This window comes from Lissotriton helveticus, chromosome 9, assembly GCF_964261635.1.
Source record: "Lissotriton helveticus chromosome 9, aLisHel1.1, whole genome shotgun sequence".
NCBI classification, from domain to species: Eukaryota; Metazoa; Chordata; class Amphibia; order Caudata; family Salamandridae; genus Lissotriton; species Lissotriton helveticus.
The window spans coordinates 327565014-327586063 of NC_136070.1; the positions used below are offsets into that span (position 1 = coordinate 327565014).

At 44.8% G+C, this 21050-nt stretch overlaps 1 protein-coding gene across 2 annotated transcripts in view; it reads left to right on the forward strand.

Moving 5' to 3' along the window:
- ZC3H14 (zinc finger CCCH-type containing 14) overlaps window positions 1–21050 on the forward strand; it is a 319723-nt gene that overhangs the window by 34173 nt on the left and 264500 nt on the right. For both annotated transcript variants that reach the window (XM_078660018.1, XM_078660019.1), the window contains exon 2: window positions 16774–16816. In XM_078660018.1, coding sequence (XP_078516144.1) covers window positions 16774–16816 — 43 coding nt within the window. The remainder of the gene's footprint in view (window positions 1–16773; window positions 16817–21050) is intronic.

A 21050-nucleotide genomic window follows, 5' to 3' on the forward strand; every position in this document is an offset into this window, starting at 1 on the left:
CTGTTGCTGTTGCAACCCCGTCGCCTGGCCGTCCGTCGACCGCAGCTCATGGGCGTCAAGGGAGTCTTCAGCTTGGTCCGGCGGCACCGCCCCGCCCCCTTCCGCGGCTTCCCCATGGATAAGCACCGGTATTTGCGCCGGCACCAAGTGCTGCAGGTCCGTCCCGATGTGCACCCCAGAAGAGGGTGGGAGCCGTCTTCCCGCAGGCCGGCCAGGCGAGATGTTGGGGTCGCACACGAAAAAGAATAGACGGCCAGCAGGCGCAGTCGAACCCCAGGCACTCGGCGCCCCTATGGGACTTCCTCCGCTCCAGGCCCCCACAACCGTCAGCCAGAACCACTAGCGATACCGCACCACTCCGGGCCTCTCGCGATCGCCGGTATGACCCAATGTCAGATCCCGGGACTGCAGCAGAGCGGTCCCAAGTCCCCACTCAAGGCTAGATGGCCGCCCCGGGGAGTCCGTGGCGCTCCCAGCGCCCTGTGTCCTGTGGCCTATGGCGCTGGCACCAAGATCGCCGCCGCTGAAGTCCACTTTGGGCCAATTAGGGGTCCCTCATAAACGTTCCTGGATCCTCCGCAAGCACCGCGGTCACCGGCCAATCAGCAGCACCACCACTGCTCGGCAGGCCCCCAGTAGGTCAGGGACCCCCCAGCACCTGGGGGGGTGCCACTCCTCGCCGAGGGGTGCCTCCGTGCTCAGGGTCCCCTCCGGGCCGCTCCGCTCCGCGAGTCCGCAATGACGACGTCACAGCACCCCTCACTCCGGTGCTTCGGCCTGTCCTTTCCTGCCCGTCGGGCTCCCAGCTCGCGGCCCCCAGCACCCGGGACCAATGATTTCCCCAACACCGTCCTCCGGTCATCCGCAGGAGTCCAGTCGCCGATCAGCCCCTCAGAAATCGAGGCCGGGGATCGGCCGTGGGTTGTAGGCCCTAACAAGATGGCCGGACGTCGCCTACGCAGCTCCCTCTGACGAGCCGAGTTTCAAGCAGCCGCAGGGCCCAGCTCACATCAGATCGGCGCTAGAGTGCACCGCTACGGTCAGGGATCAATCCTGGGCGGTGGCGCCGCCAGGGGGGTCCTCGGTCAGGATAATCACCGAGACCGACCCGGAGCTCAGGGCTCAGGCGACCATGCTCGGCAGTGTCGTAGCCACGCCCCTACTGGCCCCTTTACTTCGGTTGTTACACGGTAGGCGTTGTTTAGTCTGGTGTTCGCCCTCTCCCAGGCCACGGATAACTCCCAGGTGCTTCATTCCTGTCTATCCAAAGTCCACTCTTGGATGGGGGATTCAGCACTAAAGCTGAATGGCTCAAAAACAGAGATAAAGCTGATGGGAATGAAAAATCCCTCACTCCCCTGCTCGGCCTGGCCTAGTTGCCTGGGACCCCCTCCCAAACCCAAGGCCGAGATTAAGAGCCTGGGCATTTGGTTGGAGCAAGACCTCTCCTTCAGGACCCAGGCCTCCAAACTAGCTGGTGTCTGTTTTGGCCTTCTCCGATCGGTGCGTAAAGTGCTGCCGCTGATTCCATTTCCATCTCGGAAGCTTTTGATCCAGGGTCTGATTATATCCAGACTAGATTTCAGCAATGCAATCTACCTGGGTGCCCCTGAGATCACTCTGAACAAACTTCAACAAGTTCAGAATGCGGCGGCACGAATGCTCCATAACATCCCCATGTCACGATCGGCCAAACCCGCACTGAGGGCGCTACACTGGCTGCCAGTGCGAGAAAGGGTCAAATTTAAATCTCTCTGCCTTGCACACAAAATCTTGCAAGGCAAAGGCCCTCCTGCCCTCCAAAAGATGGTGACCCCGTATAAAGCAAGTAGAACTTTACGCTCTGACAAACAACATTTAATCGTGGTCCCCAGGGTCAAAAAGGCCCGATCAGGAGGGAGGAGATTCTCCGTACAGGTTGCAACCCTTTGGAACTCACTCCCCCTTGGTTTACGCTCGGAGCCATGTCTCCTACGTTTTCGTAAACAATTGAAAACTTTTCTTTTCTGCTAAACTGCTTTGCCTCTTTTCTGTCTTTTTTACTCTCTTTGGTGAAGCGCCGGGATGCTCCAGGGTAACCATGCGCTGTACAAAACTGTTTAATAATAATAATAATAATCATGGAAAAAGAATTGTGTAAAACTTTTTTGGGCACGCACAAGGATCTGCAGATCCAACGCAGCACTCAGCATGGTCCCTGTGTAAATCTGCAATGGATCCAGACCCCAATGAAAAAAACACATACACCCACTCACAGAGCCACTCACATACTCTCACACCTGCACACAACCACTCACACACCGGTACAGACACTTATACACCTGTATAGTCACTGATACATCCACTCAGAGACCCAGACAAACATTCACACACCCACATAGGTACTCACATACCCATTCACACAGCCACGTACACACCCATACAGCCACTTACACACCCACACATCAGCTTGTACACCAAAACCACTGACACACTCACACAGCCATTCACACACCACTCCTTCATCCACCCATTACATACTAACACTCTCACACTCCCATACAACCACTCACACACCGATTTACCCACACACCTACCCATACAGTAACTCACACACCCATACATTCACTGATGCATTCACTCAGAGAACCACTCCCACCCCCACACAGGCACTCGCACACCCACAAAGGCACTTGCACACTCATACAGCCACATAGGCCCTCACACAGCCACACAGGGCCACGCACAGCCACAAAGGGCCCTCACCCACTCACACAGGCCCTTGCACATCCACTCACACAGGCCCTTACACACTCACTCCACACCCATGAAGCCAGGTATACCCCCACTTGCACACCCACACATGCAGTTGCATACCCACTCAGGCACTTACACACCCACTCAGGCACTTACGCATCCACTCAGGCACTTACGCATCCACTCAGGCACTTACACACCCATTCAGGGCACTTACACATCCACTTACACAGCCACATACACATCCATAAAGCCCCTTACACACCCACTCACAGACCCACGCAGCTACCTAAACACCCACCCACTCACTCACCTCTGCAGCAAAACCACTGACAGCCCCACACACACCCATATAGCCACTCACACCACTTGTACACTGTTCATACATACACTCTCACACACTCTCTCACACTCACACACACACACACACACCCACACAGTCACTCGCACACCCATATGGTCATTGATACATACACTCGGAGAACCACCCACTCACAGCCCACACAGGCATTCACACAGCCATGTGCACTACATGCGGGGGTTGGCCTTGCGTACCATGGGGTTGGCTGCATGTGGGCAGATTGGCTGCTGGCAAGGCCCTGTGGAGTTGGCTGCATGCTGAGGTTTGGCCGCAGGGCGTGGCCTCAGGATGGGTACTGATGCTAACCTCCGCTGCGCATGTACTTTGGGTGTAGTGGGCGAATGTTGGATTAAAGTATGGTAATTAAATATAAAGGCCTTGTGTTTAATCCCCCAGTGAGCATGAGCAAAGACGAGGCGCAGTAGGGGGTTGGCTGCATGCATGAGGTTTGGCGCAGGGCCTGCAACCAACCCCCACTGTGCATGGCCATGCATGGATTACTGTGTGGTAATTAATTGTTACTTTACCTTAGAAAAACCCTAGAAATTCACTGAAAAAAACAAAGGTTACAGGAACATTATAGTTAGGAAATAGAATTTAAAAAAAACCTTAGTAATTCACAAAAAAACAGAGGTTTCGAGGCGTTCTATTTGGGTTCAGGTTTTACTCATATAAAAACATTAAAATTATACAGTTCTAGTCATCTCTAATAACTATCATTCATGCCCTAAGGTAACGATAACTCACACCCTCGCCAAGCACTGCAAACTATCCCATATATTATAAAGGGATGTGGAATTCCTATAGTCAGGTGCCCAGGACATATTGTTTGTCGTCAAGGGCAACAAGTTATCACGTATATTGTGTCCTTGGGACAAGTGGGCCTCACCCACTACAGCACAAACCCTTTCGCTGCCCGTTTACAGTACCACATTATGGATCAGGGAAGGACATTGTCTGCAGTTAAGGTAATATTTGTGTCCATGTGTAAATACTGTTCAAACCTGTATGTATGGTTCACTAGCACAAAACCTTTATTATTAGGGTGAGCGCTCCCAAGTAGATGTTGTAAGCTCAGTCTGCACTACTGACCGTGGCTTTAATATAAAGATTTGTACACGTTTTCAAAGTATAGCAATATGAGACTATCTCTGAGTAGATGAGTAAATAAATATTTGCTTTCAAATAAAATGTTCATAAAAAAATGCAAGTATGGAAGAAAACATTTTGATAAACTACTGTAAAATAATAGGTACCATTTCTTTGCAGCATCAATTAGTAAAATGTGTTGATTATGCTTGTATTTCCCAAAAATATTCACAAGGGAATATCAGTGTAACTATTTTCACGAAAATTATGGGAAAGAAAAATATTCACAAGGGAAAATCAGTGTAACCATTTTCACGAAAATTATGGGAAAGATAAAAATAAACAAACATTGGCAAAGCCAGTAGGTCTGAAATTGGTGGGCAGCCTTTTGGTTTTGTCAATGCCTGTCATGTTTTGGCATGGTTTTTGTAGAATCTTATTGGTGTGGGAGCTGTTGGACCCTCCATTATACCAAATATTGGCAAAATAAAAAATTGTTTTTGGTCTTTAAAAGCACATATTGACACAGTAGTTCCTGTCAATAAACAAAACTACTTTGTGTGCCGATATGCTCCTTGTGAAAAGATTAGAATACTGTCACTCACAATTAAGCTAGCCAATAGACAGAGTGAAACAGACAGAATTTTAATAAACACAAAATGTCATGGTTAACTCCAGACCTAATTAGGGGCCCAATTATTAGTCTCAAAAGTGCATCCACTGGAACGCTTACCGCGGGGACTTATGTAGTTCTCCCACAGTTGACATGGCCATGGACAGGGCACGAGGAGTAGATGTGGCACCCCTTTGAATATGCGCTTCTCTCATGAATCCAATCCATGTATACCTTTTATTTTTCTTTATCGGAGGAACTGCTGGAGCTGTTGATATGGACTGTGCTCTTGAATATTTGATAGTGTTTTGTTGATTTAGTTGCTAACTTCGCCTTTGTAAAGCTTGTGCAAAGGAAATTGTGTCTTGATGCTATGCTTTTTCAATAAAAATGTATTAAAAAAAAAAAAGTGCATCCACTGTATCTGTCCTAGCATTAAGTGCAGATTTATGCATTTCTTAAACTCGCATAACTGTGCAAAAGTAGGCCAAGAAATAGTACTCCTAGAAAATATTTGTGATCTGCATTTTAGCATGAACAAAAATATGAATCTGTAGATGTGCTCATGCAAACAACTCAACAGGTTTTCGCAAGTTCACTTTCCCTCCAACCACCTTTTTAACAGACCAAGTAGAAGTTTTACATCTGCCATTGTCAGGCGTAAATTTCCAACCTTTCTCAGTATAGTAAAAGATTAGGGAAGAGTTCGTGAAAACCCTTAAAGCATGCAAGTTAGTAGGTTTGCACATATTCAAAAGGGCATTTCATCCCTGGAACTATTGGTTACCACTACCTTCAGCCCAAGTATGTAGATCTGCTTGGCAAAATTAGGGAACTGCTAGTATTCAAACCCTACTATGGTATGAGCCCTGGCATAACCCGAAAAGCTATATCACAGCTTTTATATAATGAGACTGCTGCCATAATTTATCGCCGCCTTACATGGCGCAAAAGGGACAAGTGGACTTTGTTACAGGACATGTAGATTTATAAAGCAAATTGTGCCATGGACAAGTAGATATTTTATTAAACTTCACACCCCTGATTACATCACTCATGAAATCGGCTATGACATCATTGATAACATCACTGCAACATTTAATTAAAATTATTGATGAGAAAACTGTGCATGGCGGGGCGCAAGTTATAGCTACTTGAGATAACTATGCTGAATGTCTATGGTTTTGTATGTGTAAAATCTGAACGTCCCTGTAACCTTTGGTTTTTAGGTGAATTTCGAAGTTTTTTTTTTAAATTCTATTTCCTAACCGTAACATCTCTGCAACCTTTTTTATCCCAGATATATATCTGAGCTAAATATGTATGTTGCATCTATTTGGGGCTTTGTGACATGCCCGGGAATGTCGCAAAATAATACTTCAAATATTTTAGTCGATTTGAACTCTGATAATACTGCTGACATTTTCTATGATCGATCTGTTTTGGAACATATTTGGTACAATATCCATTACATAATTTTTGCATCATTGGATCCTATGGCTTAATGAATAAAAATGTTCTCTTTCCTCCCTGATTCCTGTCTCCACTTACCTGCTGAAAAATCAGAGCGCATTCTCGAGGAGGGTAAAAGGAATCTTAATCTAAAACCGACATCTAGGAGAACCTAAAGAAGCCACAATTGGGTATGTTTCCTAATACTCCTGGGGGAATGGAAGAGGATGACACAGCAGATTGCGTAATTTCTGCCCAAGGCAACTTTGGTGCGAATGTAACTGCAGATGCCCCAGAAAAGGATAATGAAGAATCCTGGCACCTCACTCCAAAAAGATAATGTAAGAGGATTCGGACGCAGAAGGACTATCTGACTCCTGGGTTTCCACCCCACTCGTTCAAGAAAGTTTTGATGCTAAAGGAAATGTTCATCCTCCTGAATGGCCGCATACATCCAAAGCAGACTTTGGAAATCTTTCCTGTTTCAATGCATTATAAAGTTGTTCCATAACAGAGTTGTAAATTAAAAAATACACAGACAAATCGCTACGCAGGAAGAGGAAATCAACATGGTAGAATGGAAAGCCATGATTCATCTGTAGACCAGGCTTTAATGGAGGACCCACAAAAAGTGAGAATAAATACCAAGAACAGCTGGGTATATATCTCCAAGAACAGATACAGGAAGTGGGCAAGTAGGCAGCAAATACTACTTAACAACTTAAACGGGGGTAAAAGAAGAACACGACCTTCAAGATGGGAAAAGGAAAGACGCTCCTACAATGGGGTGCGGGTGGGGGACACCTGCGCGGGAGGAGATAAAATCAGATGGCCTTCTGTTCCCAATTCCCTTCCAGGTGAAGTCATGCTGACACGTCACTACAGGATGAAACAAGGAAACCCCATTAACGAAAGCAAACAAAAATAGGGATCGAATTCTGGGGGACCTCTAGAGGAAGGTGCCTAGGAACAGCACACAGGGGGTCTCCATGGAACATGAAGCAGGATGAGGTACACAGTAGACACAATAAGTGTATGGGTGTGTTTTGCTCTTCAATCATTAAGAAAAGAGCCCCAAACCTCCACAAATATTTGCAAATTGTTAATTAGCTTAGAAATAAGGCGCTCCAAGCATGCCATGTCATACATGTTGTGCAGCCTGATCTGCAATGTGGGAATAAGAGTTGATTTCCAGAGTCACAGAATTGCCAATGTAACCACCCCTAGGGATGTGGAGAGGCATCGATTCACATGCTGAGTCACAGAAGGGAGGTCAGAAGTATTATATAGGAGCAGTAGCCAGGCAGTCAAAGCCTGTCTACTCTGAGCTCTTTCCTCATATGGTCCCTCACCTGAGACCAAAAGGCTCTCAGCCGGTTACATTCCCATAAGATATGGACTGTATCGCAGTCCCTTAATCCACATCCCCAACACTGTGAATCCACACGAAGACTGGCATTGTGCAACCTTGCTGGCCACAAGTGCCAGAGGTTAAGGATCTTAAAAAAGCTACACTTAAGCTGCACTTCTTTTAATCCTTTCTTGTACTGTGCCAGTAGAATATAACATTCATCATTCAAGAATTGCATGTTAAAGACGAGTTTCCCACCAGATGCACAGTGATGTGGATGTGAGAGAGGAAAAACAGGAGTCTAGCAACGTGGCATACAATCCTGTCATAGCCCCCCTAAAGTTTTCCAAGTGTGGCTATATTGTTTAATGGACGAGCTAGGGAGATCAATTTGCGCCTTCCCCAGGATAATTGATAAGGAGTGGGACAATTGATTGTATCTCTATAGTTGGGAGGATGGAATCGCAAACTCTGTCTCAAGTAGGGGAACGATTTGACAGAGCTGGCAAACCAAATGGACTAGTGACTTCCCCCTCCCCTCCTCCCCACACCTACTGCATTGTTCCAAAGTGGGGCTTTAGAGTGAACATGGCTCAGGACTTGCACCAGACTATGAGCTTTATGCCACATGAACTGGGAAGAATTAAGGGTTGGGTTGATGAGAGGAGTAACCAAATGCCTCAAAGTGTAATAAATGGCAGGGTCCCCAGATATCTGCAGTATGTGACGCTCCAGCAACACTCATAAGTTCATGGACCTGGAAGTAGGCAAACAGTACACGGAGTGGGTCAGCTGTTGTGCCAACCAATATTCCTCCAGCTACGGGAGACGTAAGCTGCTATTCTCTGATGAGGAGTGGAGCATAGCCCCCTTTATTCTTAGTCTATCCGACCCCCAAATTACCGGTAGATCGAGCGCTGCATGCTCCGGAGACGGGAGACTGATATGAGGGACATCATTCCAAAGATGCATCTAATTTTGGTGAGGGCGTTCATCTCGATCTGAAACCTACCCCACTGTGACAGGTTTGGGCAGACCACCTTTTAAAATCGTGCTCCATTCGATCCAAAATGGGCTGCACATTGCCCAGAACCACGTTTTCCAGACCCGATTAATATGCACCCTGAGATATCCGAACTGAAGCCACTTGTGTGGTAGGCTATCCTGAAAAGCCCTCAAAGTGGATGGTGTTAATTTGTAGGGCCTCACATTTCTTCCAGTTAGCTAATAACCAAAACCTGGGAAAAAGAGTCCAGTTGAGAAATCCGGGATGGCTGCTGAGGCTGAAAATGATCATGTCAAGAGAATGTCATCTGCTTAGTAAAAGGTATTACTCTCACCTGGTTGTGTGAATACCCTTAACGTTTTCATTCGATCTATTTGCAATCACCAGATGCTCCAGAGCTAACAGGAACAATAGTGGGGACAAGGACACCTCTGTCTGGTGCCAGGATGGATGTCAAAATACAGACAGGAGAAACCCTACATGTGACGGATGCAGTAGGATCACAGTAAAGGCCCTTGATTAGTGTGAGAAAGTTGTGACCTATGTCCATTTCCTCAATGGTCTGAATGAGGTAACCTCAATCGACACAACCAAAAGCCTGTTTGGCATCCAAGGATAGGATGACCTTCTCTTCCACCTCGTCCCTCACCTGTTACATAATATGCGAGAGAAATGATTGGCCGGGGAGCATGCGAGGACAAAGCCCACCTGAGAGGAGTGAATAAGAGGTGTGAACTTTATTCAAACGTGTCACCAAAAAGTTTGCCAAAATCTAGAGCATTCCAGCCCCAAGGTTTAGGCAGCACTGAGATTCATGTCCCGAGAAACTCAGCAGAGAGATGCCCGATATCTAGGGACTCATAAACCGAGACCAAGATGGGGATGGTCTGGGCTTCGGTAGCTTTATAAAATTTAACTGGAAAGCCGTCCTCACCAAAAGTCTTCCCTGTGGGCACGTCATCGATTGGCGAGGCGATTTCCTCTGCCATGATCGCTCCAGATTCACAGATTGTGTGGGCATCCGCTTTGGTAGTTGTAGGGTGTCAAAAAAGGTTGATTCTATGTCTGAGGCCGGGGACGTTCGTGACGTGTATAGGCGTTCATAATATTTCTAAATTTCTTCCACTTTTGCAATTAGATGGGCGACGAGGCAAGCCTCCCGGTCTCGGATAGCCGGGATCGTTCTAGAATAATCTTGTTGGTGGAGTTGGAAAGCTAACAGCCTACCCATCTTTTCACCCCTTTCTTAATGTTTCTTTCATATGTAAAAGAAGCCTTTCTCTGGCTCTGTGGTACAGAGTATGTTCAATTGGTATTTAGCCAGTAGAAGCTCACGGACGTGTCCGGAGAGGAAGAGTAGGCAGCAGTTTGGGACCCGATCCATGCTTCTGGTTGCCATCTGGAGTGTGAAAGCCTCCGTTGGGTCAGAGACAAATATCTCATCAGCATACCACAAAGCACAGCATTCACTGTCCCCCCACAATGCCTGTGCCGAGGTATCCGAGCCCCTATTATTCTCCAAGTGTCTTTATAAGTATAAGCTTTTTGCCTCTGAATCCTTATAATGGGAGGTGTTGAGGTGCCAAGGTCGTCGGTGGGTTGTATGAAACCCAGGTCTAAATGCACCTCTACAAGGTCCAGATCAAAGACCCAGCAGGGGTTTATTTTCTCATCTGTTAAATGTTGGGCCACTAAAGGGGTATAAAGGAAGTAATCAATCCATGCAATCAAAGCAATGCCTTTACTGAGTGGTCTAGCTAGTGCCAGATACCATTTTGGTCACAGTGCGCTCTACAAATATACATTACATGCAAAGTCCAAATGTTAGGAGTGGTGAAGGTTTAGCCTTTAGCTCGAGGGTGCAAGAGTCTCCAAGGGTCGCAGAGAGCATGATCCTGTATTAGGTCTCATAGGGCATGCCTGTCCCCATCATGATGTATGTCTGGCCTTCCAGAACGGTCCAAAAAAGGGTTATGTATCATGTTCTATTCCCCTCCATTGATGACTCTAGAGGTGCCAAATGATGTCAGCCAACTACTGATCTTTGAAAGAAACCCAAACTTAAATGTCTGGGGCATCAGTGAGCCCACAATTACAGCCATCCCCTGTATTAAGAGCTTGGAAAACACATAACTACCATTGGTGTCTGAACAAGTTTGGAGGATTCTATACGAGAGATGTGTATGCAGAAGTATAGCAGCGTCCCGTTTAATAAGTCTGGTGGCTAACTGCTATGTGAGCCACTGGACAAACTGGTCAGCAGAGTGGCACATTTCTAAAAGTTGCCTTTCCTTAAAAGTGACCTAAAATTTGACTTGGACATAAAGTCTGGTTTAATGCCATAATTAATTTGATACCTTGAAGTACCAATTTTAGTAGTCCCATTCAGAAGATACCCGAGTTGAGAGGTCAGGTGGTAACCCTATGTTAGTCACTGGAGCTACTGACTTTACCACAGCAAAAAATACAGTCTGGAAGGATTGCGATAAAGACATATAAAAAGTATATGCCCTGCTTACTGAAATACAGTTCCCTTGCTTGGGGCTCCATAGGCCTTCCTCAGGGGAGACTTACATATATTATTAAAAGAAGTGGGGGCTTTGCCATTGGGTTGAATGGTATAGTTGATCTAGCAGTCTAAAACCTGCTCTTCCAGGTTGCAGTGTTAGACTGAGAGCCATTTTGTACTTTGTCACAGACAGGGTGGCACAACCAGTGCTGCTGCCCTGAGGGTGACACACTGCCTTGCCTATGTACTAGAGACTTATAAGTAAGTCCGCTTATGCCAATTGGGAGTAGCCAATTTAACACACATTTTGTAACGGGTTATAACACTGGCCCTGAGTTCTGGTCAGCAGCCCTCAGTGCACTCTCACAGTTGATAAACAAGCAGCATCAGTCCAAAATTTCGGGAGTGATCATGCAAGAAAAGGAATTTCCTTACACCTCACAGGATATCCATTGTTGTATCCTTCTACAAATGGACAGTGTCTTGGCAGTCCAGTATGTGAACCATCTGAATCAGACCGAACTCTTCCTTATTAGTAGACATTGCTAAATACTTTTGGCACTGCTTCCTGACTCACAGCATATCTGATCTGGCAATGCATCGCAAGGAGAACAGTGTGGAAGATTGGGTTTCCGTCATCACAGCGATTCCAGTGAGTGGCATTTGAATTAATCTTTGTTTGCCATTATAATGGAGAAATGAGAACCATGTCAAAAGGAACTTTCTGCATCTTCTCCGACTTTCTAACAGACTTTATTTTGCATTTGGAGTCTGGATTCATTTGCAGTGGTAATAGATTCCTTTTTTCAGCACTGAGAGGGATTCAATTATGTCTTCCCTCCCTTTCCCATACATTTGAGTGTATCACTGCAGATCATAAAGTAGAGAGCATAAGGCATCTCATTTACTACTTTGTGGAGGACACCGAGATGGCTTCCAGTCTTAAGCTTCCTTGAACAACACTGGATTCTTCCAGTTTTTCTGACTCTTCTCGAGGACACAGAGGGATAACCCATCCATTCATCTTTTAATATTTACTGCCTGGAGACCTTCTGGAGGCTTTGACAAGAAGCAGAACTTTCTAAAAAAGTTCTTAGTCTCATTGATAAGGCCTTGTCCTACTTGACTCCCAGATCAGCCACTTGCATATGGATATGCTGGAAGGTGGAACAGGATTTCAACCTCGTGACTACAGATGTAACCTTTGTGGTAAATTTCCTGACATCTTCTGCAGCTGAGGCCTCTCCTATAGAAATGTGAATTCCTATCGCTTGGCTATGCTGCTGGTCCCATTCCTGTTGGAGATCCCCCCCACTGGTGAACATTCTTTGGTTTCCAAATTGTTGCTGGGGATTAGATTTTATTCTCACCCTCAACTGAGATTCTTTGATCTACGGGAAGTCTCTGTGGCGCTGATGTTTCTCCTGTCTTGGCATGAGAACAAGTATCCAAGAAACAACTTTCAGCTAAGTTGGCTACTCCTTTCACTTGCCTCTTGTAGAAGAGTGCAGGCATTCTTTGAGCGGGACTTGCTGGTAGGTGTTTTACTCCAAAAGCAATTACCTTTCTTAAATCTATGAGAACAAAGTCCATCCAGACAAGTATCTTTCCCAGCATTTTAAGGAAAACAGTAATTGTGTGGGGTAAACCTATAAGTCTATGAAAGTGTGAATTCTGACCTCAGTTCAACAGCTTCTGACCAATTAATTTTTCTTTATCTTTTTTGCTCTTTAAAAAAATGTAAAATTATTATTCAAGTTTGATCTAAAATGTTCATTTATTCAGCAACAAGTGATTAGTTTACTGGTATCCTAGACAATTGAAGAACGTGCTGTGGGCATAGCTGACTATATGAGATGGCAGACACAGATGATTGGCCCCTTGACACAGTGCTACACAATCCTGCTAAATCCTTCACATACAGTCCTCCTCAGATGCCGCTGTAGTGTCCAGGGAGGTTCAAGTCCCTGGGGAAGAAGGAATAGTTGTGGTGGTCTCCCCAGCTGCTCATGCTCTCTCTGCTCTCACTGATGCCCAGGTCGATCTGACTGGGAACTTATGATGCAATAAGTCATGCTGACTCCTGATTGATTACAGGACAGGGACCTTTGTTGTGCTGTATTGTGGTGCATGGCTGTTGCTGCAGATTCTGGGTGTTGGCAACTGCTGAAGTCCACTCTAAGAAACCCCCTCTTCCTGCACTGTTTGTTCCCAACAGCATCACATGGGTCTTCCTGAATGAAGTCCCCATCTTCCATCCCACACAGTGGAGGTCACTGGGTTAGCTGGCCTGACGTGTGTTGTATAATAGCTTTTGATATGACAAACCAATGGCTCTTCTTTGAGGCAGCTGGGAGGTCTAGTTATGGTACATCCTACATTACTTTTGAAAGTGGAGGCCTAGGAAGTCATAGTAAATCAATCAACAATGCTGCAAACATGACCGAAGGTAAGAGTAACATGCTCTGGTGGATAAGGCAAGGTAGACAAATGTGCCAAAGCTGTGACTGAGACAATCCTTCAGCTGCTGTGGGTCATGGCGTGGCAATGGATACCACTATGCTGTCTACAGCCCAGATACTACAAAGTATCCAAGATACCCGACCCTCCGTGGAGGGTAAAAGTGGAGAATTTGGTTTAGATATCACTGTACATATCTTAAATCCCTTGAGCTGCACATTGTTATAAACCATCAGAAAAGCTGGGACCTCAGTCTGACCACCAACACCCCTATCACTCCTATCCCTAAAGTTAAAGTAAGAGACTATTTGGGAGGCTGGCATACACTTCCCTTCCCGTAATGGGCAGAACAGCATCAAAAAGGTAATGCTTCCAAGACTGCTTTACTCAGTCCAAAATTACCTTCTACAGACTTTGAGTTAAATTTCAGGCATGTGCACACCTAGTTTGGGCTAAACAAACAGCCTGGTGTGCTCTTCCTCAAATGTGTCCAGTTGGTTTATGATGGCAGACTGGCATGGCTGATTTTCAACTATACTTCTGATGCTCAACTTGTCCTGGTCAATGGCTGGCTTTTCAGAAGGAGTGATGACTGTGCAACACTTTTAGAACTTGATTTTTTTAAGGGCTGAACCCTGATGGGCTTACTGTATAAAACTACGGCTCCCCTCAATTACAATGGTTACTCTGGGCTGCTGTTGGGGGACTCTCTTTTGGATTGGCTGGACAGGGCAAAATAATGCTGGAGACCGCCCTGTGGTGTAGTACCAAGCTGACTCTCATGGCCTCACTGGAAGGCTTTAGAGCTTGGAATCTTCAAGCATGGGAATGTATACAAAAGAGACCAAATAAACTCATTGTTATGTTAGGATGTTATGTTAGGATGGTTTTATATAGCGCTCGGCTGCTCCGGGACGGCGCTTTTAAAAGAAATTGAGAGCGGATGGCAGGGGCGGACAAACAGAACATAAGACTATTGGACAAAGAGCCAGGACTTAAGCTCCCTCCTGAAGCCCAAAAGATTAGTGTTCAATCTCAGGGAGACAGGCAGAGAGTTCCAAAGCTTAGGAGCAAGATAGCGGAAGGAACAACCACCAATTCGGGCTCTTCTGACAGAGGGAACTTGTGCCAAGGCCAGAGAAGCTGACCTCAGAGTCCTAGACGGCAGATAGAAAGCCAGTCGATTTCTGATGTATTTTGCTCCTACGCCATGGAGACACATTATGAGACCCATTTACAGCTTCACACATCTCTGGTCTATAGATACCTACAATTATGGCGTGTGTTAAACTCTAATATAATTGTCACATCTCCTGGAGTTTAGCACTTCAAAAGCAAACAATTATTTTACTTTGAGCAGAAGTGGCACCTCCTGTCAGGCGTAATGGAGTCCCCCGCATTTACCGCAGTGCGGGGGGGCCCTCATGGTTTCTTGTTTTGGAGATGACCCCCTCACCCTCTTGCCTTGCTGAACGTGTGCCACGGCATGGAATAAGGAATTGTTAAACACTGGGGGAAAGCCACACTGCTTTCCCGAGCAGGCCCTTGCAGCGTAGGGTGATGGCAACCATTCAGGGGGCTCCCATTGAGCCCAAGACTAATGAATGTCTGTGCAATCTGGAAGACGCCGCGGCCCCTCATCACATTCTGCAGTGGGGTGCATCATTTTAGGTTACACCACTGCCTCCCTTATTTATAGATGAGGTAGTCATATCACTAGACACACTTTTATGTCTCTGAGCACAATGAGAATGAAATCAAAATGCTAGAAGAGGACAGCGGACAATATGCCTTTTAGAAATATTCATCCGCCATCAACTCATCAAATTAAATATTTTTCAACCTCATGGTAATTTGCTCCCCCTATTTGCGAAATCGCAATTTTTTAAAGTTTCATTTATTGCATTTAAGGAATCGCAAAATGCGATTCCTTAAATGCAATCGCAATTTGAGAATTTGCAAATATTTGCGAATTCTCAAATTGCGAGGGCCTTCACCCTTCATGCATTCCAAAAGCAGATTTTGCGATCGCAAACGGACGATTTTTGCGATTCGCACTGTTTGCGATCGAAAAATCTTTTGATGCATGTGCCTGTAAGACCCTTGGGTCTCTTCGACAGAAGATGACCATTTAGAACTGGACCAGGGTTTGTAAAGCAGGAGGGTAAGCGACTTGGGACGTCAAAGATATTAGTATAACAAGAGCCAAAGTGGATTTTTGTTTGTGGAAGGTTATGGGTTTGTTGTTTAAGTATGTCTGCCTCAAGTTATGTAAAATAAAATTCAGTAAAAACTATGGATACGTAAATTTATTGTACAATTGTTGCTTTATTAAAAGTTATGTTAATGTGTGTCATAATCTGATCTGCCTACTGCCTAGCTGAATAAAAATACCTTACAAAAAGAAAATTCTAATTTGTTAGCTTATTATTTTTTTTTAATAAACTTTATTATTCGTTCTTTTCATTTGTAAAACATTACAAACATGTAGAAAAAAAACAAAGGGGAAAGATGGGAGGGATGGGGAGGAAAAGTCCAGGGTAATCTCAATATCAATAACAAACCTGCAAAAAAATGTGAGCACCAAAGGTAATGGAGCCACATTGCTCCATAGGCAATGCAATATGATCAGTAAATCAAACATGAAGAGAACCATCAAGCCAAAAAAGTCAACATGATGATTGGTTATGGTCACACGTCAGTCCTCTATCAGATGACAACAAGCACTCCATATGGGCTTGCCGCAGGAGAGTGGGTGCAGTGATGATCGGATTCACCTTGCCCTGTCTCTCTTGACATGCATTTTAAAGGGTGCCCTAATGCGCTCAAATTTAGACATTGTGTCCGCAACCAATGCAGTCATTCGTGTCATAGCATAAATGTGCCGTATCTTAGTCCACCACAAAGCTGAACTAGGCTGGAGAGGGGAGCTTATGTTTAATATAAAGTTGATTGACCTTCACTCCAGAGTAGATTTTACGCGCTTATAAAAAGATTCGCTTACGTGTTAGTTTCTTTCCGCCTCCAAAACTCGCATTTCAGTTTCAACCATGTTAATGTTCACAACAGTGTGCTGATAGAGGACCAAACACGCTGTTGTGTCATCTGAGAGAAACATCTTTTTGAGGAGGGAGTGAAAGACACGATTTTCTTTCTATGCCCTTAATTTGTATCATTATTTTTTCATTCTCCTTAGGGCGCCATTAAGGGAAAGCTGCAGGAGCTGGGTGCATATGTTGGTAAGGGAGTTATTATGCTCCGGTTGTGTTGCTCTGTTAATGATGTGCTGTTGTTATGCTGTGATAATTAGATTGCCCCTCTGGTACATAGCTGCATCACCAATATGCTTCTGAATTGTATTGCTGAAATAGAACTGTACGTTTATGTATAAATCCTTGCACATGGCGGCCCCTTTGTCTTCTCGCTGTAACAGTAAGTTGCTGACCGAGGTGCTCAGTGTAAACCAGAAGACACTTTTTTATTGTCAGATTCTCAGAATTGGTTTGTATTTAGAACCTGTCCCTAATGTATAAAGAGGAGTTTTCAAACCAGATTGTACAAAAATCATGCCAACTGGCTTGCAAACTCTGTTTTCGGTTGCAACCAATGTACTTCTCATTTCTGTCACAAAATGTGTATACACAGAAGATTACAAAACCTCCGGTCTCATGACTATTAATGAGACAGGGTGGATTTTGACCACCTTCTACAAAAGCCAGTGAACGCAGGGATAAATGCTTGCAAGGAATAGCAGACCTTTCTCCCATTTTTGCAAATAGTATTTTTATGTTTTACAACTGCCATGTTAAACTTGATTGAAATACCCCTATCCCATCCCTCGAGATCATTGTGGAAAAACCTACGTTGCAGCTTTTCTTTTTTCCGAATGAGTTGTCACGCCATCTCTACGACTCGCAAACAGTAGGGTGGCCTCTTTCATGCCCCCCTCGTATTTAAAATCCATATGGTTGCAGAAGCCGTTAGACAAAATGGAAAGGCTTTTCTGGATCGCAAAATGGCTTTTGTACATTGCACAACGGCATTTTGCGGTCAATAACCCTATGTTTTGCTATTCTCAGGCTTTGCAACCGCAAACTACCTTTGTACATATAGCACAGTCTCATTCAGTTTGGTACAAGAGTTTAAAATAATAATGCTTTCTCTGTTCGTGTGATGGTCCTCAAATAGTGTCAAAATAGCACCAAGTGTTTTAAGGGTGATCAATCAAGAATTCCATATTAAAAGGCAAAGCATTAAAAAATGTAAGTAGAAGTAGGTAAGGATCTTGCAGAGAGGAGGAGTTCACAACAGGTAACGATAGCACAGAGTTTGGGAGATGAGGGGCAGTGCGTTTTGTTAGAGATATACTGCAGACACTGATGAATACAGGCATCTGTTGCGATAAGGCACAGCATGTTATATATCCTTCAACCAAGTGTTAGGGCTGGGGAGGTATAGAGAGTGCTCATCCTTTACGGTAAGTACAAAAAAAACATATATGTTGACACAAAAGTAATATTCCTGCAAAAAGAAATTTTCAATCACTTTTTAAAATTAAGATATTTAATTTTTTTTTCAGCACTATTTATTAAACTTAGATAGTCATAGAGCAGATGTTAAGTATAGCCACAGTTTTGACAAGTGAACCAATTATGAATTACTTTTCAATGTTCAGCTCAAACCATCAGTGACCTATTAAAATTCTGCACCATTTTCCTTTGTAATCTTCCTTTCCCAGCTGCATCCGCCACTCGACTGGAGGGCGAGTTACAAATACCGCCCCTGGGGGTATTCCATTAGCCCCACACCCAGTCCTACTTCCGGGGGCCCCCCTGCTTTCTTAAACTATCCTTTCTGCTAACATGCACCAGTCCATGCCTCGTTCTCGGTCCCCTAACGTTGGCGTCTCCACCGCTACCCATTTCCTGGCTATATTTAGTTTCGCAGTTGTCAGTCCCAGGGTGACCTACAGCTGCTCCATGTGAGTTGTGAGCTGCCTCCCACAAAGGGATTAGACATACTTTAGGTCGCGGATGAAGATCCCCACCACAAACTCCTTGCATCTTAGACACCCAAGCCGTCCAATAGAGTTTGATGGCCGGGCATTCCCATAGTATATGGTAGAATGTACCCTCCTGCCTGCAAAGCCTTTTACATATAGCGTCGTCCCTTCTTCATATTTTAACCAGAGTACCACAGGAAAAATAGGATCTATGAATTATTTTAAGCTGTATCAGTCTCAGTCGTAATGCTATGGCTACTTCCTGTGGGAAGAGAGCGCTTCCTGCCAATCCTCATCTAGGTACCCTAAGTCTTCCTGCCAAACTGTGTGAAGTTGCGAAAGGGAGTCTGGTAAGTTATCTATTATTTTTTGGTATGTCACTGAGATGGCCCTTCAGTCCATGCAGTCTGTTAGGAGTCTATCTTCCAGGGGGAAGCCTCTGGTAGGTCTTTGTCAGATGGGATGACTGCCATCCAGAGCGTGTTGTATTTGTAGGTATCTAAATGTCTCTGCGTCAGCCATTTCGTATTCTTTCTGTAAATCAGAGAATACGACTGTTTTTCCCCTTGCCCACAGGTCACCACCCTTGAAATACCTGTGGTTTCCCATTTATCAAAGCCCGGGCAGGAGCTGAGTATGCCCAACCTCTCAGCCTCCCATTGGGGCATAGCTTGGGTCACTTTGTTGTGCCATCTCAATCTCTGTCACTTGATACCACAGGGCGATTATTTGGTCTGTTGGGCCCGTGAGTGTTGATGTTTTGGGTTTGTGTACAGGGCCCTTCTATAACCCCTGGAGCCCACCAGCTATCTATCCATCCAACATGATGGCTCGTTGTGTGGTAAAATTAAGATATGTAATTAATGAGTTTTGACAGTTTAAGTCTAAAGACGGTGAGCTAGATTCAATAAAAGTTAGTCACAAATCAGGACTTAGTTTAAAACACTGCAAGTGTTGTCAGCACAGAGGTTATTGCCTATTTTGCCATCAAAAAGAGATCACATACAAAATATGGTTGCATCGGCCTCAAAATAGCTCCTTATCTTGAAATGTAAAGGCTTAACTGTCCCAAAAGAAGTGTCTGCACAGAAGAGGTGCAAACAATGTTAAGGTTGAAGGCGAAGTGATGTTCATGGGCAGGTGTTTCAGGCTCTGGAATCATTTTATAATAATTTCTTCAGGTGGCACTTTGTTTAGTCTTCACCTAATGAACATTGTCATGCCCCTAAGGTACTTCTTCTAAATAGGTGCATTCAAGAAAGCAGTTTTGCCAAGTGTAAATGAACATTAATATATATATATATATTTATATATATATATCTTGAGAAATTGATTAACTGCAGGAAGTCCCAAAAAGTTACCTAAATATGGACCGCCAAAGGTAAATATAATTTGTCACCGTTTTGAACATGCACACTGCTCCTCTCCCATTGAAAGTCATATAACAGACACACAAATACATCCATGTTCATGAAACCAATCCTATTTGCTTTATCATTGCTTATTTCTTTTTCATGCTGTCTTCTCTCTCAAACATGTCACTTCCTTCTTACATGTTTCCAGAGTTGCAAACTTTGATACATTGTAAAACCTTTTCAACATTTGCAAATGTATAGTTGTAACGAAAAATGCATAAATGCAGAAACCAGGTATGCAAATATAAGTTTAGTAGGAAACCAACATTGACGCCCCTCCACCCTTATATCAGCAAAATGCCAATTTGGAGAATTTAGCTGGGAAAAAAAACACTTTTTGTGGAATAATTCTGTCAGGACCAGAGGCAATGATTATGCTTTACTTTCTTTATTTCCTTTCCAGCAGCTTTCAATAAAATAACTCAAAAAATATATTTCCCATTGTGCACTGGGGAAAGGTCAGAAACAGTGCACCAATCAACAGTCCAGGATGTCCACAAAGGTGGGGGGGGGGGTTCGGGGCACGGATAGCTTCCTCTTTCTTTTTCTGTTTCAAGCAGTTAAGTACATATTTTCCTTATCACTATTTTTATGGTGCTTTTACTGTTGAATATACTTTTTGTTGTGTCAATTTAGGCCCTGACCACACCTCACATTAATTCGGGGCCCCAGGAGCGGCATTCACACAGGCCTGTGAAGCCATTGAGCGCGTCTGTGCGATAAGCACAAGGGCTTACTAGAGGGTGCACTTCGAGTGTGCCCGTCTCGTTGGCCTGGGAAGGCGCACTCTCGTCAGTATCAATAGATCTGACAGGCAGCACCCTGCGGAGTCCCTGTCTGCTCGAGCTACCTGGAAGCCCAGATGCCCATGACTCACATGTCGGTAATTAATTGCACAGCCTGATGCCTACGTGTGAATGGGTCTGTAATCCCTCAAAACACCACTCCTGACCAGTGCATATAATGCACTTCGACAGCGCAATCTCCGCTCCCTTTCCCCACCGTCCCTGGCCGTCAAGGGCAGGGCCCTGGCGTTTCTGGCGCCTGGTGAAGGTA